The sequence below is a fragment of the Selaginella moellendorffii genome, unplaced genomic scaffold (genome assembly GCF_000143415.4).
Source record: "Selaginella moellendorffii unplaced genomic scaffold, v1.0 SELMOscaffold_125, whole genome shotgun sequence".
NCBI lineage: Eukaryota > Viridiplantae > Streptophyta > Lycopodiopsida > Selaginellales > Selaginellaceae > Selaginella > Selaginella moellendorffii.
The window spans coordinates 108519-134604 of record NW_003314386.1 but is presented as its reverse complement, the minus strand read 5'-3'; the positions used below and the strand labels follow the sequence as shown (position 1 = coordinate 134604).

The following is a 26086-nucleotide window of genomic DNA, read 5'->3' as shown; positions in this document are numbered from 1 at the left end:
AATCTGTCCCTATATATGTACTTAACAAATTGCCACTTCAAGGTAGAGTAATGGAGTTTCTTCTCTACTTTCTGGCTCTCTTGCTCTTTGTTAGAATTCTTATGTTGCAACGCAAGAGGCTGCCGCCATCTCCATGGGGTTTGCCATTGATTGGTCATCTCCATCTCTTAGATCGAATGATTCACCAATCTCTTCAGAAGTTATCCAACAAGTTTGGGGATGTTATGTTCTTGAGACTTGGCATGGTTCCAGCCGTTATTATTTCCAGTCCAGCTATGGCGAAAGAAGTACTCAAGACTCATGATCTGATCTTTAGTTCCAGACCATTTGTATTAGTTGGGCAGTATGTGAGCTATAACTTCAAGGGGCTGGCATTAGCTAGTGGCGATCATTGGAAAAACGTGAGGAAGATCTGCACTACAGAGCTTTTCACTGTAAAGCGTATAGACTCCTTCTTATGGGTAAGGGTTGAGGAGCTCTGTTATTTGATCTCATCTCTCGCGAAAGCTCCTAAAGGTGTTGATATGAGAGAGCATCTTACAGTGCTTACATTCAATATCACGAGCAGAATCCTCATGAGTAAGAGATTCTTTGGAGAGAACTTGGTTGGGGAGGATCTAACAGATGCCAAAACATTCAAAGAAGTGATGCACGAAGTGGCTGAAATTGGTCTCCAGTTTCATATAGGCCAGTTTGTTCCGGATTGGCTTCGATGGATCGACTGGAGCATACCACGGGTGAAAAGGATCTTTGCCAAGGAAGACAAGTTCTTTGAAAAGGTCATTACCGAGCACAAGAAAAGTGGAGGATCACGTCCACAACCTGATTTTACAGACATTTTGCTTCAGCATTACAAGGACGAGGAGGTTGTCAAAGGCACTCTAATGGTACGAAATCCTTATATTTCTAAATTTGAAATCATTGATCAGTCTTTTGCGCAGGAAATTCTAATAGCTGGAATGGACACAAGTGCTTGCACAGTAGAGTGGGCCTTACTGGAACTTGTCCACAATCCAGAGGTGATGAAAAAGGCACAAGAAGAACTTGATGTAGTGGTGGGTCGAAATCGCATGGTTACCGAAACCGATTTCTCAAAGCTGACATATCTTGAAGCTGTGATCAAGGAAACTCTCAGGCTTCACCCTCCCGTTCCAATTCTAGTGCCTCACATGTCAAACAAAGCATGCGTTTTGGCTGGTTTTGATGTTCCCAAAGGAGCCACCACCATTATTAATTTCTACTCCATTAGCAGGGACCCAAATGTATGGGAACATCCCACAAAGTTTTGGCCAGAGAGGTTTGGGCAGATAACAGCTGATGTTAAAGGGCAGGACTTTGAGCTGATTCCCTTTGGAGCTGGAAGAAGAATGTGTCCAGGAATGTCACTTGGCCTCAAGACTGTCCACCTTGTTCTCTCAAACTTGCTCCACAGTTTTCATTGGGAGCGTGTTCCTGGAGAAAGCTACAATTTGGATGAAGGTGTTGGATCAGTGACTTGGCCAAAGTCGCCATTGCAGGCACAGCTCACTCCAAGGCTGCGGAACCTGGATGTAATTTTCAACTTCGCTCAATGAAACATTTTATAAATATCACATTAAATACTACTTTCTAAGATTAATATAATATTATGAAAACAAAAAAAGATAGACCATTATAATCCTATTTGGTTTGGGGTCCACTTTTTACCCTTGTAAGTTTTTAGGGTTCTTACTTGTGGCGGCAAAAGAGAGAATGGGGAGGCCGCGGCGCGAGGTGAGAACAGCGATTGTGGAGCGGGAGAGTAGCAGCAGCGATGAGAGCTCCGACGAGGATGTAGACGATCTTGCGGCGGAGGAGGAGGAGGAGAAAGATGAAGAAGAAGAGATTGGGGAAGAGGAGGAGGAGGAAACCAAGGAGCATTCGGCTGTGGAGGGAAAGAAGGGTAGAAAGAAGATTACAATCAGTTTGAAAGCAGCAAAGCTTTGCAAGGTATGCTTCTGTTGCTCTTTCTTTGATATTTTCTTCTTCTCTCTTCTATTTATATCAGGTTTGCAAAGGGAAAGATCATCAAGCTGGCTTTGTTGGGTCAGTTTACTTGGATTGTCCAAACAGGCCGTGCTATCTCTGCAAACGACCTGGTAAGTTCCAATTCTTTTTTTTTTCTTCTTTCTCGGAGAGCTTAAACACTTTTTTTTTTCTCCTAGGCCATACTACCGCAACTTGTCCCCATCGTTTGGCCAGTGAGCACGGTGTCACCCCCGGAATTCGCAAGACTTCTGTAGGAGTGGCGGATTTTATCTATGAGCGTCAGCTGGGAAGGCACAGATCCATGGTAAGTTTTGTTGATACGTTTCTTTCTTCTTTCCTTGTTTCGACGATACAAAACTTTCTTTTCAGGTAAGGCCCAGGCTTCCAATTCCCAATAAAGTCGAATGCGGCATCCTCAAGCTACATAGTCGTCGAGTAACCTGTCTCGAGTTTCATCCAACCAACGATAAGCTTGTCATATCCGGAGACAAGGTTTGCCTTCCTTTCTTCCTTTCTTCCTTTCTTGCATCTTCTTGCTCTATCTTGTGCTGTAGAAAGGCCAAGTTGGGATTTGGGACTACCGCAAAGTCTACGACAAAACGGTCTACGAAACAGTACACAGCTGCATTGTCAACAGCATGAAGTATTTGCTCGCACTCGTCCACACTTGATCGCGTTGCTAACGCTTTAGAAAACTTTTTTCGCAAGGTTTATTCCAAACTCGGATGAAACCATCTGTTCTTCGGGCTCTGATGGGCACCTGTGCCTCACAGACTTGGAAACCGGTTTGACACAAAGCTTGATAAACCTCAATCCGGGGGGATGGCAAGTAAGTCTTTCTCTCGCACAACTAGTTTTATGATTCTGTTATTTCCAGGGACCTTCAACCTTCAAAATGATTTATGGAATGGATTTAAATCTCACCAGAAACTTGGCTTTGGCAGCCGACAATTTTGGATACTTGTACAGGTGAGAAGGATTGTCTATGTGGGTTTTGAATGTGAACGAACGCTTTCTTTTTTTCCAGACTAGACTTAAGAACTAAGAAGACTCATGACAAGCCTCTGTTGATCCATAAGAAAGGCACAAAAGTCGTGGGACTCCACACTAATCCAATCGACCAAGACATATTTATCACATCTGGCAACGATCACATGGTATGTTTCCGAGCTTTTTTTCATGCATTTTTTCCATTTTCTAACTCAAAGCAAAATATATTTCTAGGCTCGAATTTGGGACTTGAGAATGCTTGACAGTCGCAATCATCTCGCGGAGCTCTCTCATCCAAGAGTCGTGAGCTCCGCCTACTTCTCGCCTAGAACAGGAAACAAGATCATGACCACTTGCCAAGACAACAGGATTCGCATTTGGGACTGTATTTTCTCCAACTTGGGAACTCCAAGCAGGGAGATTGTTCACAGCCACGACTTCAACAGATATCTCACTTGTTTCCGAGCAGAATGGGATCCAAAGGTACGCACTCTTTCGTTCGTCTTTTCCAAATCTAGAGCTTGCTTTATGATTTTCATCCAGGATCCCACGGAATGCCTGGCTGTGATCGGTCGATACATCAGCGACGACTTCAATGGCGTTGCGTTGCATCCGATCGATTTCATCGACGTGAGCACTGGACAGATAGTTTCCAAGGCCATTGATCGGAGCATCACGACGATAAGTCCCGTAAACAAGCTCCATCCTCGCCTTGATATCCTGGCCTCTGGAAGCTCACGGTAACATCCTTCTTTTTTTCTTGTAACTTTTCTTCTATCATGTTTCTTGCTGGGTTTCTAAGGTCGATCTTCATCTGGTCGCCCGAGGACGACGACGACGAGCAGCCCGAGGTTAAGATAGCGGTTCCGCCGAGGATCTACACATTTCTGGGGAATGGGAGCTTGAAGAGAAAAGGCGATGGCGATAATGGAGATTGTGATGATGAAGACGAGCTAGACGAGTGTGCCGGAGCCAAAAAAAAGAACGAAAGGAAGCAAAAATCCAAGAAGAAAATGTGATAGAGTGAGGTGGTGGAAAGGTTTGTAAAAGTTATACATATCATTAGCCTGAATCATGTAATAATCCAAAAGATTAGTCAGCTTGACCCTGGATTATAATTAAAGATGATATTGCTTGCAAGAACTTTTCCAAACTCCAGGAACTTGGAAGAAGAAAATTGGAAAGAGATATCATTAGTCTCTCATGAAATAATCCGAGAAATAGAAAGATTATAGTCAGCTTGCACGTGACATGCTACAGCTTTTACTGACCTTTCATTGTCATGGATACTTTTTAATCAAGAAAAGAAGCATCGATCACAAAGATGATATCACAAACTTATTTTGAAAGAGTTTTTCCAAATTCCAGGAACTTGGAAGAACTGCTAGAACATTGTCTCTAAATCATGAAATAATCCGAAAGATTAGTCAGCATGCATGTGAAATGTTACAGCTTTTACGGACCTTTCATTGTCATAGATTATTATTTTTAATCAAGTAAAGAAGCCTTAAGATAGCAAAGATGATATCACAAATTTAGCTTGCGAAGAACTTTTCCAAACTTGGAAGAGAAGTATGTGGATCTCTAGATCAATTGGCGACAATGTGGAGGGCTGGAAGACATCCGCTGCTCAAAGCGCGCAGGCCTCGAACAACACGAGCACCAGGTCAGTGCAAAGCTCCGGAGATCTCTTCTCCACAAACACAGTCTACCCAGGCCAGATCTCCAACCATGCCAAGGCCGATCTCGAAGTTTACAATCACCTCCTCTCCCTCGACCGCCAGCGCTCGCGTTCGCTCCTCCGCAAGATCATCTACTGCCAGTCCGGTCTCTCCAACGATCTCACCCGGAGCTTCATCCAGGGCTTCCATGGCGCCGGCGCCGGCGGTAGCAGTGGCAGCAGTGGTGCGACAAATTTCCAGCTCCAATCCAGCCGCACGGCCATGACGCGCCCTCTTATCAATCCAAGGTCGATCATCAACCATGAGTTCCTGATAATTGTGATGAAAATCGGGGGCGAGGAGCGCTTCTTCCTGGCCGAGAAGTGTGGAGCCGGCGAGGATTGCGGTATCAACATCAAGCTCCTGCCCGGGCTAGACGATTTCCGCAGCGCGCAGGTCTCAAGCTTCGACTGCGAGGACACTCCCATGGGATTGGAGCGACTGATGAGGATTCTTGAGGATCACGACCCGGATTACACTGTGCACGAGAAGAATTGCTGGGAGTACGCGGTCCAGTCCACCAAGAAGCTACTGTTCGCTTGCGAGGAGATTACCGGGAAGACCCATTTTGGCGATCAGGCCAAGCTCGTGGGAGGAAAGGTCACGATGCATCACATCAAGGACATGGCCATTCGCGGATTTCGTGCTCTTGGGGATATGCTGACTAGCCGTGGACTGGGACATTGACTAATATTTGACTACTCTAAATAAATGTTGGATGGGAGATGTGATGAGGATTACTGGGTTGGGTATCTTGACAAGGCAAGAGCTTTGCTGCACAATTGTGCTTGATTTAGCTAAATAAATGTTTGATTGTCCCTAACATACCCTCTTCAAATACAGTGTTTACAGGATATGCTAGGCATTTGGAGAGCAGAATTGGTGTTTGATTCGATGCCGGAGCTAAAATTTGGTTTCCTGGGCTGCAATGGTAAAGGGGTTTTCAGATGCTGGAGATTTTGAGCGTGTAAAGAGATTAATTTGAATATCCCTGAGAGAACTTGGAATGTGATAAATAATATTCAACGATTGAGTTATTAAAGAGAACTAAAATCTTAGAGTATGAAAACCTCAAACATATATTACAAACATTACTATTTGCAATTTAAAAAATTACCATACTAATTATTTTCCATTACCTAGGATCATATGCTAAACATTCATTATCATTCAGTAACTAACAATTAGCAAAGCAGTTCGTATTTGAGTTGAATTTATTGAAGCTGAATTGTATAATGTACAAATAATTTTGTTATTCGTTGTATCACAGCTAACCTCAATAGTATTGAATAATAATATGCAAATAGTTATGAAACTATTATTATATAATTATAAACCCAAAACCTAAGTTTAATTTTAGGCTCAATGTTTTAACCATCATTGCTAAATCATTGTAAATTCAAAATCGATCTTGAAGTAGTATTTACAAATATTCTTCCCAAGGAGTCACGGCTACTTGCTATTGGAGGAATTGCCAGTTATTATTGCAAATCTATTTATTTCAAATGAGAAGCTTTGGAGCTTTGAAAGATGTCTCAAGGACACTGCGATTTGAGGATTTCTTGCTCTCCGTGGACTCAAACGTTGACTAAACTTTGACTAGACCAGGAGCGAAGAGAATATCTTCTTTGAGTGATTTTGATGATATGCATTGGATGCCAAGGCTTTTCAAGCTATAGAAATGCAAATCAAGGATTCAGAGATGTTGTTACTTGGACAAGGATGCTCCAAGCTTACTCGCTGAAGGGGTGGATTCACAAAGCTAGGCTTCTTTTCAATCGAATGCCTGAGAAGAACATTGTGACTTGGACCGTGATGGTATCTGCTTATGCCCAGGCTGGGCATCTTGATAACGCAAAATATTTGCTAAATCAAATGCCTGAGTGGAGTACGATTGTCCTTACAATTATGATTGTCGCTTTTTTTAAAGATGGCTATGTTGATTTGGCTAAAGAAATGTTCGACGAAGTTCCTGTTGCTGATATACCCTCTTCAAATGCAATGCTTACAGGGTATGCCCAGACTAGGCATTTGGAGAGAGCAGAATTGCTGTTTGATTCGATGCCGGAGCGTAATGTGGTCTCCTGGACTGCATTGCTAAAAGGATTTTCAGATGCTGGAGATCTTGAGCGCGTGGAGAAACTGTTTGTGGATACCCCCGAGAGAAACATCGTAACTTGGAATGTGATTGTAAACGCATTTGCCGCATTCGGGCATTTAGAACGAGCCAATGTGTTACTAAGGAGAATGCCCGAGCACAATGTTGTCACTTGGAACGAAATGATCACGGCCTTTGCAAACTCTGGAAACATAGCTTCAGCCAAGAAAATGTTTGAAAAGATGCCCGAAAGAACTCTAGCGTCGTGGAATCTCTTAGTTTCGGCATACGTCCTGGAAGGGCATTTCCACGAAGCAAAACTTATATTCGATCGAATGCCACAACACAACGTTGTTGCGATCACCGCAATGATCCAAGCGCTTTCGTCGCACGGTCGCATTGACGAGGCCAAGCTCCTGTTTGATCAATCGGTAGAGAAGAACATAGTCACCTACAATGCCATGATCGAGGGATTTGCCCAGAATGGTCAGCTCTCCAAAGCCAAGACCCTTTTCAATTCCATGCCGAGAAGAGACTCCACCACCTGGAACATCCTTATCTCCGCGCACGCTCAAACTGGATCACTGGAGGATGCAAAGTTCCTGTATGATTCGATGCCGGAGCCCAATCTAGTCTCCACGAACACGATGATCTCTGCCTATGCCCAGATCGGGCAAACCCACGAAGCGCGACGCCTGTTTGATTCGATGCCAGCGCTGAGCTCCGTGTCGTGGAACTCGATGATCACTGCTTTCATGCTGAATGGAGAGCCCCACCAAGGGAGATTGATCTTCGAGGAGATGCCAGAGCCCAACATCGTGTCCTGGAACGCTCTTCTTCACGGATTCGCCCTCAATGGCCACCACAAGGCCGCGAAAGGAGTGTTTGATGCCATGCCCTTTCGTGATGCCGTCGCGATCACCACAATGATCGTCTCCCTGTGCCAGAGTAGCGATCTTAGAACCGCAACAGCGCTGTTCGAGAGAATGCCCCACCGAGATCTCATCCCCTGGACGGCGATGGTGGCGGCATTCGCCTACTCTGGCTTGGCCGATCGCGCAGCGCAGTTATTTCGAGCCCTGGAGATGGATGGGATCGAGCCTAACCAGATCTCCTTCACCAGCATTCTCATCGCTTGCAGCCACGCCGGGAAGCTCGATCTAGCGCGCCAGCTCCTGCGCCTGATGATCCAAGACCACGAAATCCTTCCACTGCGCGAGCATTTCTCCCTGATCGTCGACGGGCTAGGCCGGATCGGGCAGCTCCGCCTGGCCGAGGAGATGATCCACGCGATGCCATTCGTGCCGGATCCTGTCGCCTATGGCGCGCTGCTCGGCGCATCCAAGATCCATCGCGAGGACCAAGCACAAGCGCGAGGCGTCGCGCAAACCCTAGCAAAGCTCGATCCAGCGAGCGTGACGCCGTATGTAACGCTCTCCTCCATTGGATAGCCGCCACGTGGCTGTATCTTCCAAAAGGTTAACGTGGCAGTTAGTACCGACTACACCTGGCAGGCTTACTAAGAATAGGAGCTCGGTTTTCCACTGGGACTTTGTCAAGGACACGTCCTTGCTCAAGAGTGGGGACGGCGGTGGCGTGTGAGTGGAGCGCTCTTTGCCGTTTAAAGAGAAGCGATCAATGTTTGTTTTCTTGTTCTAGAGAGGAAGAATTCCCGGATAAGATCGATCGCATTGGAATTCGAGCGCTTTGAATGCTGGCCGCGATCATCCGGCCCCAAATCTCCAGGTCGGTTCTTCAATCTTGATCAGCTAGCCCTAGCGCCATCACCGCACTGCCGCTGCTGGAGCAGCGCATTGGCAGTCATCGATCGATCGATCCATGGCAATGGAGGGGGAATCGCAGCGAAATCTCTCGGATTCCCGGCGAAATATTTCCAAGAAGGATCAGGAGCGCAGCGCGAGCAGGCTGGAGAGGCTAGCGTCTCACATGGCGGCTGTGCCGCTGGTCAGGGAAGCGCAGCTCGCGCGGCAGGAGTGTGCCAAGGTGAAGATCAAGCACCAGGTCCACGTCTCGACGCTGGTGGAATTCTTGACTCAGGGCCATCAATCCGAGCAGGAGAAGGTCTATCGATTCTTTCTCGAGCGGCCTCACTTGCAAACCCCGGTGGAAATTCACAAGGACAAGCACAGGGAGCTGTGTATGAGGCAGCTCACTGCGGTGGTCCGTGAGGCTGGGATTCGTCCGATGGAGCTTCTTCTCAACGATCCCGCGAGCTACTTCGTTTTCACTGAGGCGATTGGGCACATCGATCTCTCGCTTGCGATCAAGCTGGGTGTGCAATTCAGGTAAGAAAGGTTTCTTCTTTACTATTCTATCTTGACAATGTGTCACTTTAGTCTCTGGGGTGGTAGCGTCATCAATCTTGGAACAAAAAAACACCGTGACAAATACTTGGCTGGTATATCAAATCTCGATTATCCAGGATGCTTTGCAATGACGGAGTTGCATCATGGTATGTGATCTTGGCTTTTGTTCTTCTCTGCAACGTTGCTGAAAAATTGGTTCTTTATCCAGGTTCCAACGTTCAAGCATTGCAAACCACTGCGACTTTCGACAGGCTCACGGACGAGTTCGTGATCAACACTCCCGACGAAGGTGCGACTAAATGGTGGATTGGAAACGCTGCGGTCCATGGCAAGTTCGCTACCGTTTTTGCTCGGCTCAAGCTTCCTTCGCCGGACTCGCATCTGGACAAAGACATGGGCGTGCACGCCTTCATTGTTCCCATCAGAAGTATGGAAGATCACTCCGTTCTTCCTGGTGTGGAAATCCGCGACTGTGGCTACAAAGTTGGTCTCAACGGTGTCGACAATGGTGCATTACGATTCAGCAACGTCAGGATTCCCCGAGACAATCTCTTGAACCGGTTTGGCGACGTTTCAAGGGATGGAGAGTATAACAGTTCGCTGCCAACCGTGAACAAGAGGTTTGCAGCTACACTTGGGGAATTGGTTGGAGGAAGAGTTGGGCTAGCTTATGGATCAGTCGGTGTTCTAAAAGCATCCGTCACCATTGCCATCCGGTATGCGCTTCTCAGGCAACAATTTGGCCCTCCAAACAAGCCAGAGATCAGCATACTCGACTACCAGTCTCACCAGCAAAGATTGATGCCACTGCTAGCTTCGACTTATGGTTTTCACTTCGCTACCCAGTACCTGGTGAACAGATATGCCGAGATGAAAGTTACGCATGACGACGAGGTGGTCGCAGATGTTCACGCTCTCTCTGCGGGTCTCAAGTCGTACATTACTTCCTACACGGCGAAGGCATTGAGTACTTGCCGAGAAGCTTGTGGTGGACATGGTTATGCAGCAGTGAATCGATTCGGCAGCCTCCGAAACGATCACGACATTTTCCAGACGTTTGAAGGGGACAACACGGTTTTGCTACAGCAGGTAAGGTTGACAACTATTTCGCTTGTGGTTGCTCATTTCCTTAAAACTTTCTCATTTCAGGTAGCTGCAGACCTTTTGAAGCAGTACAAGGAGAAGTTTCAAGGAGGTGCCTTGAGTGTGACATGGAACTATTTAAGAGAATCAATGGGGACTTACTTGAACCAGACAAATCCTGTCGTGACGCATCGAGAAGGCCACGGCCATCTCCGAGATCCCAACTTCCAGCTTGACGCTTTTCAGGTTCGGTATCAACAGCTTTCAGTCAGTTTCAGTTGGTCAACTGATATTATTTCGGTTTGTTTCGCAGTACCGGACGGCAAGGCTGCTCCACACTGCTGCGTTGCGCTTGCGCAAGCACTCCCAACGCTTAGGAAGCTTTGGTGCATGGAATCGCTGCTTGAACCACCTCCTCACTCTGGCCGAGTCACATATTGAATCCGTCATTCTTGCAAAGTTCATTGAAGCTGTCAACCGGTAAGTTGTTCTCCCGTTTCGTCTCCAGGTATGAAAGTTTTCGTGTGTTGCAGTTGCCCGGACAAAGATGTCCGCTCGCTGCTCAAGCTAGTGTGCGACTTGTATGCTCTGGATCGAATCTGGGAAGACATTGGAACGTATAGAAACCAGGACTACGTTGCACCAAACAAAGCCAAGGTGAGTAAGAAACTCTTCGACACAATTCAAGCTTAACACGTTTTCTTTGTCGCAGGCTATCCATCGTTTGGTGGAGTATTTATCTTACGAAGTCCGCGGCGTTGCCAAGGAACTGGTCGACGGTTTTGGAGTGCCCGATTTCGTGCTGAGAGCACCGATCGGCCTGCAAAACGGGCAGTACTCGGAGTACATGCAGTACGTTGGCTTTTGAGTAAAACAATTTGAAGAGAGGGAGCCGGCTAGAAGAGAGGCTATGCACTGTATTCATCCTAGAGATCTCTTTACAGCAAAACTTTCCGGGAGCTACGACGAGGTGGTAAATCGCTTGAGGTACTCTGGATCCTTCTTTGCCTTGTCTTGAAACTTCTTGAACCATTTCTCCAGGATGTCGAGCGGGACAACCATCCTCCCATTCTCCTGGCTGCAAAACGACTGCATGAAGTTGAAGAGATTCTCGCCAACCTTGAGCGCCAGATCCTCCACCTTCTTGTAGTTGCCAACGTTGAGAGCCGGGAGCGAGACGAGGTCCTCCACCGCGAGGCCGATCTTGGCAGTGAGTGGCTGCGTCTCGGAGGCCATGATTTGCATCTGGCCGCCGGGCTTTGGCCACAGCAGCGTCACCACTGCCGAGGGACAAGCCTTGTGGACGGCTCCACAGTACTGGAACTGCGATCCCGGGGACTGGACGTAAACCGCGAGAGCTTTCTCCGGAGGGAGCGAGAGCTCGTTGAGAAGGAAGATACACATTTCTTTCACTTCCTCGTAGCCTTCTCCTGTGTAACCAAGAGGAAAAAACTTTAGAGAGAGCTCTCTTCTTCGAAAACTAAAGACCAAGCAAGAAATGATAGCCTCTCGGGAAGAACAGAGAAGAAAGAATGAGCTCTCTTCTCTCGTTCTTCGCAATTTCAAGCAAAGAAGCAAAGGATTTCTTCGCAAACTCAGACTTACCCAGGAAAACGCTCATGTCGAGCACCCAGTGCGCAATGTCGATCTGCTGGAAGCTCGCGGCGTCCATCGGGAAGCTGCGATTCGGGAAAACCACCCCAAACATCTTGCGCCAAGCCAGACACTCAAATGCGCGCCAAATCGCCAGTAATCCCTGCTACCATACCCGTCGCAATTTCATCACAGGCGCGCGCCACGCCCTCCCTGCGAGCTGGAAGAATCGCGAGCTCGCGACACGCAAACCCTAGTGACAAAGAAAGTACAAAACTCGAATCGGACGGTTCCAGAGGGTTCTAGAAAAGAATTTGGAATTTACACGAAATCGGGCGGCTGGCATGCATCGTTCCGGGGTTCTCCTAGCTCTTAGCGATACATCTGCGAAGCCTGGATCCAAACAGCGCTCCGGCGCAGCGTTGCACGTATCCAGCAAGATCTCTAGTCGGTCTTCGCGGCGGATAGAATGCGCTCTTCCTGTAAGGCGGATCATCTGCTCTGGATTGCCGCTGGAGAAACTGGTGGAAAGTACTCCCGTTCCGGAGCGAATCGTTCTTCGACTGGATCACCGCGGTCATGTCCAGATTTCCCGAGTTCGCTCCAGCGAACCAGGGCGTCACCTCCTTCTTGGATCCGGCCACAAAGACGTTGAACTCGCTCAAGATGGTGGCGGTCACTCGAGCTCCCAGCGCGTAGTATCCCCAGTTGGAGTAGAGATTGTTGACGACGTGACAGTAGCCGAATCGGCAGTGCGGCATCCTCTGCGTGGAATCGCGGAACCAGTTGCGAAAGACGGTCACTCGCATCACGCTGTCCTGGCGATCGCTGTCCGAGGCGCCGAGGAGCATGTTGAAATCGCGGTTGGAGAGGTAGCAGTTCGAGATGGTCACGTCGGTGGATCCCTGGACGACCGAGACGAGGCCCTCCGATCCGGAGAAGCTCGTAAGGTGGTCGATCCAGATGCGCTTGGATCCCGCGAAGACGTGCACGGTGTCGGTCTCTGGAACGCTGTTGATCTGGAAGTTGTGGAGGATGACGTTGGTGACGCCGGCGAGGACGATGGAGCGGCCGGTGATGGTGATGTTGCTGCCGCGGCCATCGATGGTGGTGTCGCTCCGGATCCACAGCATCTCGCGGAGCTGGATGATCATGGTCTTGGAGAAAGTTATCCACACTCCACCGGACTTGGGATTCAAGCTCACTCCGTAGCGCAGGCTTCCCTTTTGTGGATCCGTGGGATTGTCGTCGGGCCGGGTGACGACGTAGGACCTTCCATTGGCACCGCCTGTGAGACCGCCAGCGAAGCCGTAAGCGCAGGATGGGAGCGCGCGGCCGGAGCCGCATTGGAACTGGCAAGTGGTTCCATCGCTGTTACACCTGGCTGCTCGAAAGGAAACAATGGAACTTAGTTCGAAGATTTGTGAAAAGTTCTGTGGATGGATGCTTACTTGGTGATGCTGCTGCCTGGAGGAGCGCTCGGCTCGGACGTCTGTTCTCTTCCTCCAAAGTTCTACCTCGGGTTGCCTGGTGAGACAAAGAAGAAAAGATGAAGAAATCGTTGTATAACTGTGGAAGAAGAACGTATGATCTTATACCTGAGCGCATGAAGCTCCATCGCTCGTGCATTTTCCTGCAAGCAAAGATCGTTTGAGATGCTTAAACTTCTGTCAATGCTTACTAGACGAGTGGAGCTGGAGAGATCCGCTCGGTTCCTCCAAGGTTCTTACCTGGAAGAACATCAAAAAGCTTTTACCGCGATGGAAGATCATCTCATCTTACCTTGGAGCAAACTCCCGTGTTTGCATGGATCAACGCCACGAGAAGCAGCAACAGTAGCCCCATCTAAAGAGAGCTCCAAGTTCCTTTCTTCTACTCCAAAACCATTCCCAGGCGATGGAACTGGTGGAAGAAGAGCTACAAGTAGTGGAAGACGAAGAAGAAGAAGAGTATTCTTCTTCACAACTTCCGGGAAAAGAATTCGCTCGAAGTGCATCAATCCACGCCAGTGCCAGGCCGCGCAAGCCGATTCCAAGCAATGGAAAAATCGCCACAAAGTGGAGGTGATATTCCCGCGAGGCCTTCTTTGCGTGCACGCCCGCCATGGCCACCGATCCAACGGACTTGCCCCCGGATCGCCAATTTTTTAATCGCGAACGCGAGCGATCGTGAGCGCCAGAATGTGCGTCGTTTGACAATGCTGCTCCATCCAGACCTTCTCGCTCGCGAAAGCTTCCTCGCTCCATTGACTTGTCGCTGCGCCAAGCTTCCAGCGCAATCTTCGTGATCGCCAAAGGAGAAGGAAGGAATTCTAAACAAATGCCTCAAAGCTAACGTTAGAACCCTAGCAAATATTTTAGGGTTCTTGGGAGTTTGGAGAGATCGCCTCGTCTAGCGGCAAGTAAGCGAGATTCTTGTGCTGGGATAGGTAGAATGCGAGGCACAGGCCGCAGATATACTCCGAGCTTCCTCGAATCGGAGATGTTTTGGATCATTTCTCCAGCTTGGGAGCTTCTGCCACAACAAGATCGACGAAATTCTGCCCAGGATCGCCGAAATCTTGCTTGCTGGGGACGAGGTCGATCGCAGGACGGTCGAAATCTTGCTCGCCCGGGACGAGGTCGATCGCAGGACGATCGCAATCTTGCTCGCCCGGGACGACGCCGGCAGCATTGATCTCCATCGCTGCGGTCTCTGCATGGCCACTGGGAACGGGGCCGCAACGATAATCCAGCCAGAGAATGGCGATCCCAGAGGCGAAATACGTCGCCTGTGCCAATCCCAGGCGAGCGAAGAACATCGCGTTGGCAATCTGTGGCCGGGGCCGCCGGAAAAGAAGGATCCAGGACGCTACTTCCGGCGCCAGTTTGACGATTCCCATGAACAGGAGCTTGATCCGGTAGCGTCGAGTGCCAAGCTCCTTGTGTTCGTGGGCATCGCTGGCCAGGACGTAGAGTGGCGAAGCACAGAAGCTCATGAAGGCCGCGATCACTGCCCCGGTGGATTGTTTGAGGTTTATCTTGGGTCCCCGTGTGAGAACTAGCCAGAAGAGGAGCCACAGGAGGATGCCGCTGGTGGAGAGAAGGACGATCACGAAGGGAAAGTATGAGACTCCCGTGATCACAAAGACCGAGCAAGAGATGGCATTCAGTAGGATGGCTGATCCAATATGAAGGCCTGCAAGGAAGAAAACAGTGAATCCGGCTTGAAACAAAGAGAAGAAAAAGCTTGTCTCTCTTCGACCTGCGAGGATGGCTACGCCAGCTTTCTTCTTCCACGAGTTTGCGTTGGTTGTTTTGGACGCCACCGCAATGCTTCCATTCAGAGTTCCGGAGACCAGTGTGGCTATGACCCCGAGGATGAGAACTGGTGAGATGAAGGAGTTACCGGGTGAAGAGAGCCTTTTTTTGTAGATGGCATCATACTCGATCGCGAGTGCCTGGCTGGACTTGACGGTCAGCATAACGATGCTGAAGAGCGTGCTCTTGGTGCTCATCTCTCGCCTGGCAACCAGGAAGGATCTTCATCAGGGTAGTGAAGGTACGTATCTTCTATTTTTTTCTTCTAGATGAATCTATTGTTGAATTGAAGAAGAAAGAACTCTTACCGGTCGATGGACGCTTTTGGATGTCGAGCCAAGTTCCATAGCTGTATGAGCGGGAAGAAGAGCGCAGATTGGATTGGCTGCTGCTCGACAGGTATTTTCAACTTGAAAACCACGACACTGACTATCTGAGATCCGATCAAAACGACGAGCAGGTTGTAGAAATTCCGCCTCAGCAACTGATCAGGAAACTTGTAGTATTGAACAAGAGTGATGACAGTGAGGATACCATCAGCCAAGTAAGAGCCAGCAGAGAAGATCACTCGCACGGGCTCGCTCGCAGCAACGAGCGCTTTGGCAGAAGGCATTCCCGAGACAGCCATCAAAGTCTTGGTGTAAGTCTTTTATGCTCCTTCGTAAAATATTTCTATAATGTGGGCACTCGTCAAAGGTGTGCGCCGGATTGGCATCATATGGTGGTCGTCACATCAGAGTACTTACAAAGGCGCGTAAAGTCGTCTCACATCGCGGTACTGTCGCTTTTACTTTTATTTCATTGCTTTTCGTGATGTTGGAATTTGACTCCGTGCGGTCCTTAAATTTGATTCGTGTGCATTCTAACATTCAGAAGTCAAGACTTCCCTACCACTAAAACCACGAAGGTACTATCAAGCGTTTGGATGTTCTCTCAGTGCTGAGTTTTCATATTGCAGCTATGGATGCAGGTAGCAGTAAGGATGTGAAGCTTGGCTCTGGGATCGGTGGCAAGCAGCTGTCTGCTCCAACTGGAAACAAGGCTCATGTAGCAACTTTGGTACAAAATGTTGCTTTCTTGTGAGCTATTGCTCCAAGGAATGTCAGAAGGAGGACTGCAAGAAGGCCTGTAAGTCGGAGCTGATGGATGAGCAGTACGTGCCTTCGTGGGTTACGTCCGTCTTCGTGGTTCACGGGCTCTTTGCAAAGGTTTGGAGAAGCACCCTGGGGAAATGTGCCTGCACACGGCCTGCTAAGCAGAGATGGCTTTCAGCCTCCGGAAGAGCCGAGCTTTTGTTTTGCAGCACCAGCAGATCTACTTAACGCCATAGAAACGGTGTGCCGACTCCCAGATTCTTTCAGAGGCCGGGCAACTTTCTACGTCAACGACTGGAATCCTCAAGTCGCAGTGAAGAACTTCCTCATGATCGAGCTGCTCAGGACCTTCGGAAGGGACGCTGTTGATGCTGTGATAGCTCTTTGGTACTCCTCCTGCCTCACGCCTTAGCAGACCGCCGCGATCGACGATCTGGCACGCTCGGTTCTATAGAAGAAGAGCTCAGATGTGATCCCAAGCGCTCCAAGCTTTCTCTGGTTGCAAGCTTTGGAAACAAAGTCTGGGACTACGTGTGCTCCAGTTCCTGGACTAAAGAAACTGCACTGGAGACGAGGCGGAGGGTGATGGTTGGCCGTCCCGACTTGTTGGAACGCAAGCTCGTTCTTCTCCAGCCTCAGCACAGGCTCTCTTGGAACGACTACCGCCACTCGGGAATGCTCCTACGCGGCAACGCTAGAACACCACGAGCTAACAAGTAACTCCTCCATCCCGAGCTCGGCTGGACCATGAGCGATTCAGCTGAGCCTCTCGACGGCTGGTTTGCATCTGGCGAGAAGTATGGAGTCTACGAAGAACCTCTGCGGCTGCCTCTTCTTCCACGTTGACAGCCCTGCTCACCAAGCTCGAGGTATGCGAGTTACGTTCAAGTTCTTCTCTGCTGCGACGCTAGAGAGCTCGCACAGGTGTTTCGCAGGGATGGATTAACCTTCCAGGGGATCGACACATCAAACTTGGCAGATGCGATATACGTTGGGATTGAGAGGATTCTCACGGACTGGGGGCCGCTGCTGGGTGTGAGCTTACAATCTCGCTCATGAACTGGGCGAAAGACCGTTCTTTCAGTGAAGCTGCTGTAAACAATAGTACTAAATAAGTCGGAGATGGCGATTCAACGCTGAGCCGGGGATCCACTCGATGAACCTTTCGCTAAGTGTGTCGTTTACCACACAAACAAGGCAGTCAATCTCGTCGTCACTGGCGGCAATGCTAGGAACGGAGCTCTCTAGATCCGAGAGCCTCCCTGGCGCAACTTTGTGCTCTTTCCGAGCCGTCGCACTGCAACGATCGCGTTTCGTGCCTCCAGATACTCCTGGAACTCCTCACTGTTGTCGGGGAAGAGTTCTACCACCGCAGAGTTTATGCATAGCATCCACTTGTCCATGAATCACGAACCTTTACGCTCGAGGAGAGGAGTTGTCTCTGCACAAATCGTCACGTCTGTTTTTAGTGTTTGTCTATGCTTTGCGTCGTCTATGCTTTGCATTGTCGTTTCCATTTTTAGGCTGTATATATTGGAAGGGAAGATTAATGAGAGTGTGAGTGATTGGTGTTTGATAATCCATGGCTAGTTCAAGCCTTGCTGTGCTCTGCATTTCTCTTGTGGTCTTGTCTGCAGGATTAGTAGCTTTGGCAGAAGGTAAATTAATAGAAATTTATCAGTGGTAATCAAAACTTATTTCTATTCAGATTTTAAAGAGGATGAATATGATATTAAGCATTATGTCAAAAGTGGTGTTGCCAGAGATGAATATAAGACTTCAGTCGCATCACAGCATCATATATATGAAGATGATAATATAGGGTAACAGTTCTTTCTATGTTTTTTTTTCTTTTGGCAATAACAAATGTATGCAGGTCAATGTCTGGTGAAGAGGAGGAAAGTGTTAAAGGTTCTGGTATCTATAACTTTTGCAAGTTTTTCTGTAGAAGGGGCTTATTCCCATGGAAACTTTGCAAGTCATGCCCTGCTTCTGCTCCAGCTCCCGCTCCATCTTCTAACCATCACTAAGAAAAATTTACTCTTTATAATAAAAAATAGAATAATTGTTACATTATTCCTTATATTCAATTGCACAAATTGTTTCATATAATGCATTGTTATGTTTAACTATGATATCTGAGCTCTACTAATCCAGCACAAGAGAAATTCATGGTAGGATTGCATTAATTTATCAGCACAAATGACTTATGCTCATTAAACTTCTTTTTTAGCAATAATTAAACAAATAGTTAATCAAAACTACAGCTTAGCATATGATATTTTACACATTCCAAGTTTCTACTTGCGGTGAAGGAGGGCAATGCTCCATTAATGGATTAGGAAATGAAATTCATACCAAAACAAGCTCAAGGTGAGGAGTATGATATTACAATAGCACCCCCAATTTCTTTCAGCGAAAAACTAAGTATCTAGTAAACTCTCAAAAGGCAAAGAGGCATCAAATTGTGGTCAAACAAAGCCCACACACTCACAAAGGTAATCACTCTAGTTAAACTCAAAATTTCTCATGACTCTATGGATTAGAAAGTTGAGAGATTATTTAATAGCATTATTTACTAAATAAAAAACTAGTGGATACATACTTTTGTAGCCTGGAATTTACCATATTTGCAAATTCCTACTACCACTCACCATAGTGAAATCTTTGAGCGAGGGAATCCTTGGCCATGCCTTGCAGTGCTCCTAGATCGTTCAAAGATCCATGGAAATCTAGTATAAGCAGTGCAAGTAAAGGATCCAGCAACCTATGGCACAAGCAATGGTGGTGCAAAGCAATGTTTGTTGATTGTGTACAGCCATTTGTGGCCAACTAAACCCTAAACCCAAGGTGAAAGAATGCATGATCTCCAGAGCTACGCTACCAAAAACGTGGAGTGGGCTGCTCCCGCAATCGATCGATCCGAGCGTCTTGGCCAGGCTAGGCCACAAAGATCTCGACGTCGACAACGATGTCTATGCCACGCTCCTCCGCGAATGCGAGAGATCCAAATCGCTCTCGCAGGGGCGATACATCCACGCTCACATCCTCGCCAGTGGCAAGAGCGGCAAGACGTTCCTGGGAAATCTCCTGGTCCGGATGTACGGCAAATGTGGCTCCATCGCCGATGCCAAAGAGGCCTTCGATCAGATCCATCGCAAGAACGTCTTCTCCTGGACGATCATGCTCGGGGCGTTTGCCGATTGTGGGCATCACAGGCAGGCGATCCAGATCTATCACGCCATGGTTCTCGAGGGCGTGAGGCCGGATTGCGTCGCCTTCGCATCCATCGCTGGGATTTGCTCGGAGCTGCAGTGTTTCCAAGCGGGCAAGGCGATCCACGACTGCGTGCTCGAGCAAGGCGCCGAATCCGACGTGATCGTCGCCAACAATCTCGTCACCATGTACAGCAAATGCGGTCGAATCGACGGGGCTAGATGCGTGTTTCGCCGGATCAAGAACAAGAATCCAATCTCTTGGAACGCAATGATTGCAGCATTTGCCCAGTGTGGGGATTTTGCGAGCGCGCTGGAGCTCTACGTCGAGCATCCCGTGCCTGACAAGATCACGCTCATTCTGGCAGCGAAAGCGTGCGCTAGCTTGGGGGATCTCGATCGAGGACGGGAAATCCATGCCAGAGCCGTGGAGCTGGGATTGGAATCGGACCTCCTGGTGGCCAACAGTCTGATCGGGATGTATGGCAAGTGCTACTGCGTGGGCGATGCCAAGCGCTTGTTCGATGGATTGGAGGCTAAGAACAGGGACGTGATCTCATGGAACTCGATCATCGCGGCTTATATCTTGGCCGGGATGAGCTCGCAGGCTCTGGAGCTCTTCCGGGAGAGAATGGATGTGGAGCCGAATAGGATCACTTTCATCGCGCTGATCGATGCCTGCTCGACCCTGTGCGATCTCGAGCAGGGAAGATGGATCCACGAGAGGATTCGCAGCTCGGAATTTGCGAGAGAGGTGGCAGTGGAGAACGGTCTACTGCTCATGTACGCCAAGTGTGGGAGCATCGAGGAAGCGATGGCCATCTTCGAGAGCATGGAAGGGAGACGAACGGTCTCTTCCTGGAATTCGATGATCGCGGCTTGGGCGAGTCAAGGAGATCGAGATGGCAGTAGCAGTGACGAGGTTTTACGGATCTACAACAGGATGAGCTTGGAAGGATTGAAGGCTGACAAGATCACTTTCGTGAGCTTGGTGACGATTTGCAAGGATATCTTGCACGGAAGGAGGATTTTCGAGCAGATCATCGCTGCTGGGATCGTTCTAGAGACGGAGATGGAGCTCGCAACGAGCTTGGTGATCATGTACTGCAAATTCGGCTGTGTGGCCGACGCGATGGCAGTTTTCTCTGGGATGAGATCAAGAGATGTGGTGGCCTGGACAGCGATGATCACGGCTTTCTCGCAGCAAGAACACACGAGCATGGAGGCCGTGGATTACTTTTGCCAGATGGATTTGGATGGATCGAAGCCCGACGAGGTGACTTTCGCCAGCGTTCTTGGATCGATTGCTCGATTGGGTCTTCTCTCCAGAGGAAGATCCGTCCACTGCGATGTTCTAGCCTGCGGATTTCAATCCGATGTCGTGGTGGGCACTGCGCTGCTCGACATGTACAGCAAATGCGGGAGCTTGATCGATGCCAAGCGCGCGTTTGACGACCTGGGAGGCTCCAGGAATCTCGTCTCCTGGAACGCGATGATCGCTGCCATGGCCAAGCATGGCGATTGGAGCTCCGGCTTCGAGCTCTACCGCGCCATGATCCTCGAGGGAGTGAGACCCAACGATGTCACATTCACCAACATGCTCTTCCTGTGCAGTCACGGCGGTGGTGGCGATCGAGAATGCGGCATCTGGGACGCTTGCGCATCGATCGTGCTCGAATTCGGCGTCAAGATCACGCCCGATCACCACTGCTCGATCGTGGATGTTCTTGGGCGATCCGGGCGGCTCGAGGAGGCAGAGGAATTCGTGGACAAGGGGATGGGATTCGAGCCGGGGATCGTCGAGTACCGTACGCTCCTGGGGAGCTGTACGGTTGCTTGCGACATGGAGAGAGGCGCGCGCGTGGCGCAGCGCGTCATGGAAATCGAACCTCAAACTTCCATGGCATATTCACTGCTGGCCAAGATTTTGAGGAGGTTTTGTAGCTAGGGTTTATGGCTACGTCGCCAGATTTTCCATCGTCTCTGTATATGCAGCTACGATGAGCGTACGATTGTTCCGCTCCATTACAAGCAGCATTGGATTGCTCTTCCAGGAAGGAGCAAGAAAACAACGAGGAGGCTGGCGGCTGTGGGGAATTCCAACAAAGTAAGTATGAGAGAGCTCGCGTTCTTGGGACACGCGCTTTGCAAATCAGGTGAGTGAGAACCTTCTCTCGCGTTTGGTCTGGTTTGATCCTGATGTCACCCTGTTCTACAGCAACCACCATAAACATACCCTCGTCTTGTCGCAAGAGACTCTACCGTTTGGAGTGGATTATTAAAGACTTATTAAGCGGATCTGTCTCTCCATAGCGTTCATACTGGAGCATATTCGGTATTGCCGATCTTTCGTTCACGCAGCTCCTTCATAGCAATCTGCAGAGAACATTCAAGAGCTCCATCACTCCACACAAATTCCTTTTCAGAGTTTCTATACCTCGAGTGGATCTCGAGTGAAGTTTTGGCTTTCTTAGCGAAGAATCGTGCAGAATCTGGCAAGGTATAATCTGAAAAGTATAAGCTAAAATGCATTTCTTTTGTCTTCTTTCATTCTCCATGGTATGTGGGACTTCTCTCAGCATATCCCGAGCTGCATATCCAGTGATTCAAAGCAAAGTCTCACCCTTATACCCCTCTTTGATGATGGGCGGGCAATTAGCACACCATTATTCTTCCATGTCTTGTCTTTCTCTAGTCGGCCACCCAGAATATAAAATGCGACCACCACCTCCATTGCAAACTCCAGAGGGAAGGCTCCAAACTTTTGAGTGAGCAAAGGGCTCTCACCTCGAGAACTCGGACAAGCTCTCTCGAATCCAAGCTTGGCTCCTTTCGTTATTCTTCTCCTCTTCGTCCCCTTTCAAGAGTAAGCTTGGTTTGTTTGGTCTTTGCTCTCGTGGTTCTGAGCTTGTGATTCTTTCAGTTTTCTTGCGCCAGAAATCGGGACTCCGACGAAACAAAACGTTCCACTTCCAGAAAGAGTACGTGCCTCACTTCCTTCCATGCTCAAGTGATTCTTTCATTTCCCTTTCGCTCGCATAAGTTACTCGTGTTGACAGTGTATAACTGTGTAACTTATGACAGCCTCTTTTCATGTAGATTTCCTGACAATCCCTGTCTCCTTTTTGTTGCTCCAGAGGCCAATGGACATGGATTGCTTGCTTCTTCTCTCCTCTTGCACTCCGCCGCGTCAGTTTCACTCGGGAAAACGTATGTAATTGTTCGTTGGCCGCGGCGAGAAATGAAGGCTTTCCCGCTTTTCTCCAGAGATGATCTTAAGACGCTGTTTTCTTGTGAGAACCGGTACTGGTGCTCCTCCCCAGCACCATGCAATTTTTTATGATTCCACGCCACCATTTGTCTCGTCATATGCTCACTGCCGCTGTTCTTCTTCACCTGCTTCCAGAGCACGGGCGACACAAAACTTTGAAGGGGCATTGTCAACTTGACACCATTTCCACCAGGTATTTCATCTCTTGGTTGATCGTTTTCTTGACGATGCTCGCCTCAAGTAACCAAGCTTTCAGGCATGGTGAACCTCCAGAAGCAGCTTGAGAATCAGCTCGTCCCAGAGTGGCGGGTGAATTACTGCGACTACAAGCAGCTCAAGAAAGTTGAGATTCTACAGGTCGATCCAAAGGTCTTCTCGGTTGACAAGAGCAAGCTCCAAAACTTGCTGCAAAATCCCAGCGCCATCCTGAGCAGCTGCTGCGAAGGAAACTTCCATGCTTTTCGGGGTCCAAAACGCGTGATTGTGGGAAGTGAGACCACTTACTTCAGACAATGAAAAACAAAGCTCATGCATGGACATTTCCTGTGGTGCCACACAACATATGTTTGACTGAGATGATACAAAGAAATTTTATACCATTTTGAGCTCTTGTTTAACGAGATCCTTGGGAGAAGCTTTTGGAAGTTCTTAAGTAGTGTCCTATCTGATAGAATAGTGTAAAATTATCAAATTTTACTTACAAAGTTTTGATCGTTCTTTTCAATATTCAAGATCCCAATATCCTCTACATTAATCTAGTGTCAACTTAAATTAAACTGCCATTGCTTGGGACCACAATAGCTTATGCCATAGGTTGTGGGATCCATTGCTTGCACTAGAGCAATTCGTTACATTGGATTTCCTTTGGATCTTTGAACAATCGAGGAGCATCGTCTTCTCCAGGATTTCAATATGGTGGCATTAAGAATATTCACTATATTTGCAAATATAACAAATTCCTTTTTTGTATGTAAACTTTTAAGTACAAAAAAACCAAATATCAATTTTTGCAAGAGTATATGTAAGGAATTAGAAGACTCAATAAATAACAATATGTATTTCTTGCTTGTCAAATCCTTCTCCACTGAGCATTAGAAAGCTGCTTACTCACTAATAATTTTATTAAATAATATTAAATTTATTTCTTTGCATTTAAGTTGATTGTTGTATTTATTTTGAAAATTGATTTATGGAACCATTCATCAACATCAACATGACCATAACATGTAAGTTGCCAAGCTGTAATATTGCAATATATTTATAGCTTGATCAAACTATCTTGATTGGGAATAAACAACCTCTTTTTTTGGTTGACAATAAATATGTAAAATATTGTTATCATGAAAAGTTACTGTGGAGTTGGAACATGGCATTACTTGGAAATCAACCCCTTTGCATAATTAATTTTGTAAAAGTAGCTATTAATAAGGCTCCATAGTGTTTATATTTCTTGCTTAAGCATGATATCTAAGCTCTACTAATCAAGCACAAGAGAAATGCATAGTAGGATTTTTTTGGCACTTAATTTTTGAATATTGCTAAAAGATAAGTTTAATGAGCATAAGTCATTTTGTGCTGATGGCTAAAAAATAGTAATCAAAAGTTTTACATAACTTCTATGTGCTCATCATATTTACACATGTAGCCATCCCTTGCACTGAAAGAAGTTGTTCACTATTAATACAATATAAATTAATGGATCAAGAAATGAAATTCAGACCAAAAGGTCATGAATAGGTATGAGTATGACATATACAATAGTACCTAATTCCTTTCAGCAAAAAAATAGCATCTAGTAAACTCTAAGAAGGCATAGTAATAAAAACTATGAAGCTATGGTTGAACCACTCTTGAAGCTTCATTCTATCATTCTCTCCCCTATTCCATGACGGTAAGTTAATCTTTCTCCTGCAAGCCTTGGCCTCATCCAATTGCTAGTCACGCACTCAAGAAGGTAATTTGCTCTAGTTTGACTAACTTTTTTAGTGTCTTCCAAAGAAAGATTTGTAAGTCATGCCTTGGTAATGGAAGAAGAGCCACGGGTGGAGGAAAGGCCACACTCCTCACTCTGCATAGTGAGTTACAAAGAGCTTCTAAGAGGCAGATTAGTTTGAAGGATATGGCAATTGGTCAAGGTGCTGAACCATATTCCATGGTTGTGGATCTGCGTAAAGTCAAAGCAGATATTTCAATTCCACAACTGTCAGCAATGTATCCCAAGCTTCGGGTGGAGGTTCAGGCAGGGGTAAACACATGACTAACACCAAGGAAGTTAGCGGTTAGTGTAGTTGATGTGGCATCGGATGTAGATGAGCAAGCTCCTGTGGTAGATGTCATAGTGCATGGTTATTGGCTGACTGGTTGTTTAGTGGATAGTGGTACTGCTATTAACATGATGGGCCATGAGGTGGCACAGTGGTTGTCTTTGACTTTAGAAAAATGCCATAGAATGATTCGGTTAACTGATGACAAGTGCGAGGTCTGTTTCGTATTCTTAAACCGAATCTGGTACGATTACATGAGAAAGTCCTTGAATTAATGGCAAAATTTGAGCTTTTTCAGATCCAGCATGTTGAGCGGGGAGATTTGGAGGCAGTGAAAACTTTGTCAAAGAAGGGACTTCAACAGGGGAACTAAGTAACAAAGGTGGTGATACTGGAGCTGGTTAAGGAAGAGGGTTTCAGTAGGGTGGAACACATTAGTTTGGATGAGGAACTTGCAGGAGGAGTGGTGACATTTCTGACCACAAGCGATGTTCCAGAAAGGGAAACTGTTGTGGAGCTAAAGCAGCATTTAGCAAAGTTGGCTAGGAACTACACATTTCTAGATGGACTCTTGTTCTTCCGGTGGAAAGATGGTGTCCTGAAAAGAGTAGTGGAAGACGAGGATCGAACACGACTACTGTAGTTGTTTCACAATGGCATTTGTGGATGACACTTTGCAACAGCAGGCACAGCTTGGAAAATTCTCACTACGGGTTATTGTTGGCCAGGACGTTGGAGGGATGCAAAGGCATGGGCTTTGAGTTGCCAGCACATAGAATCAAATTCTTCAACAAGGGAAGGTGATTGGACATGGATGCTTAGCCCAGCTCTTTTTGCATTCCGCACATATTCAAATTGACAAAAGGTTTCACTCTTTATCAATTGGTTTATGGAGTTGAGCCAATCATGCCACCGGAATTAGAGATGCCAACTTTTTGAAAGAGTACCTTCCAGCAGACTAATCCATTTTAAGATGTTGAAGCTCGTATCGTGCAGCTTTTGGAGATGTACGAGGACTGCTTGGAAGCTTTGGAGAGGATTGAGACTGTTCAGGGAGTCTTGTTGGAGAAGCTTCCATAGGATGCCAGAATATTTTTTAAGAATATTCTGAAGAATGAGTTTGT

General features: G+C 47.5%; 8 protein-coding genes and 1 long non-coding RNA gene across 11 annotated transcripts; 6 read left to right on the top strand and 3 right to left on the bottom strand.

Annotated features, from left to right (window-relative positions):
* The first annotated feature begins 58 nt into the window (after positions 1-58).
* LOC9644845 (flavonoid 3'-monooxygenase) lies at positions 59-1576 on the top strand. Its single transcript, XM_024665659.1, has 2 exons — positions 59-887; positions 942-1576. Exons 1-2 carry the CDS (start codon positions 102-104, stop codon positions 1572-1574), a joined length of 1419 nt encoding a protein of 472 aa, XP_024521427.1. The 5' UTR covers positions 59-101; the 3' UTR covers positions 1575-1576.
* A 124-nt stretch (positions 1577-1700) lies between these two features.
* On the top strand, positions 1701-4137 carry LOC9644844 (DNA damage-binding protein 2). Of its 2 annotated transcripts, XM_002991881.2 has the most exons (11): positions 1701-1968; positions 2027-2117; positions 2184-2311; positions 2377-2499; positions 2562-2650; positions 2716-2836; positions 2885-2976; positions 3035-3164; positions 3232-3480; positions 3541-3737; positions 3800-4137. In XM_002991881.2, exons 1-11 carry the CDS (start codon positions 1732-1734, stop codon positions 4014-4016), a joined length of 1674 nt encoding a protein of 557 aa, XP_002991927.2. In that variant the 5' UTR covers positions 1701-1731; the 3' UTR covers positions 4017-4137. The 2 variants fall into 2 exon arrangements, with proteins under 2 accessions (XP_002991927.2, XP_024521451.1); XM_024665683.1 differs by having other exon boundaries at positions 2027-2311.
* A 2026-nt stretch (positions 4138-6163) lies between these two features.
* LOC9644843 (pentatricopeptide repeat-containing protein At4g02750) lies at positions 6164-8496 on the top strand. The gene has a single exon (XM_024665642.1). It carries the CDS (start codon positions 6360-6362, stop codon positions 8265-8267), a length of 1908 nt encoding a protein of 635 aa, XP_024521410.1. The 5' UTR covers positions 6164-6359; the 3' UTR covers positions 8268-8496.
* LOC9644502 (acyl-coenzyme A oxidase, peroxisomal) lies at positions 8351-11725 on the top strand. Of its 2 annotated transcripts, XR_002991126.1 has the most exons (8): positions 8351-9122; positions 9174-9289; positions 9352-10232; positions 10293-10472; positions 10540-10706; positions 10760-10883; positions 10939-11213; positions 11268-11725. XR_002991126.1 is itself a non-coding variant. In XM_002991879.2 (7 exons), the coding sequence occupies exons 1-7, from the start codon at positions 8656-8658 to the stop codon at positions 11092-11094; spliced, it is 2091 nt and encodes a 696-aa protein (XP_002991925.2). In that variant the 5' UTR covers positions 8351-8655; the 3' UTR covers positions 11095-11725. The 2 variants fall into 2 exon arrangements, 1 of the variants encoding a protein (XP_002991925.2); XM_002991879.2 differs by having other exon boundaries at positions 10939-11725.
* LOC9644501 lies at positions 11118-12102 on the bottom strand. Its single transcript, XM_002991837.2, has 2 exons — positions 11832-12102; positions 11118-11656 (listed from the first exon to the last, which is right to left on the bottom strand). The coding sequence occupies exons 1-2, from the start codon at positions 11932-11934 to the stop codon at positions 11187-11189; spliced, it is 573 nt and encodes a 190-aa protein (XP_002991883.1). The 5' UTR covers positions 11935-12102; the 3' UTR covers positions 11118-11186.
* A 44-nt stretch (positions 12103-12146) lies between these two features.
* Positions 12147-14119, bottom strand: LOC9644500 (pectate lyase 1). Its single transcript, XM_002991836.2, has 5 exons — positions 13602-14119; positions 13501-13549; positions 13418-13452; positions 13271-13346; positions 12147-13203 (listed from the first exon to the last, which is right to left on the bottom strand). The coding sequence occupies exons 1-5, from the start codon at positions 13662-13664 to the stop codon at positions 12185-12187; spliced, it is 1242 nt and encodes a 413-aa protein (XP_002991882.2). The 5' UTR covers positions 13665-14119; the 3' UTR covers positions 12147-12184.
* Positions 14120-14192: 73 nt separating this feature from the next.
* On the bottom strand, positions 14193-15802 carry LOC9644842. Its single transcript, XM_024665678.1, has 2 exons — positions 15427-15802; positions 14193-15322 (listed from the first exon to the last, which is right to left on the bottom strand). Exons 1-2 carry the CDS (start codon positions 15744-15746, stop codon positions 14311-14313), a joined length of 1332 nt encoding a protein of 443 aa, XP_024521446.1. The 5' UTR covers positions 15747-15802; the 3' UTR covers positions 14193-14310.
* Positions 15671-17636, top strand: LOC112342966. The gene is made up of 4 exons (XR_002991130.1): positions 15671-15758; positions 15815-15893; positions 15992-16025; positions 16077-17636. It is a non-coding gene; the product is annotated as an uncharacterized LOC112342966 (long non-coding RNA).
* Positions 17637-19698: 2062 nt separating this feature from the next.
* LOC112342957 (pentatricopeptide repeat-containing protein At1g11290, chloroplastic-like) lies at positions 19699-21933 on the top strand. Its single transcript, XM_024665660.1, has 3 exons — positions 19699-21362; positions 21482-21583; positions 21789-21933. The coding sequence occupies exons 1-3, from the start codon at positions 19699-19701 to the stop codon at positions 21931-21933; spliced, it is 1911 nt and encodes a 636-aa protein (XP_024521428.1).
* The last annotated feature ends 4153 nt before the right edge of the window (positions 21934-26086 follow it).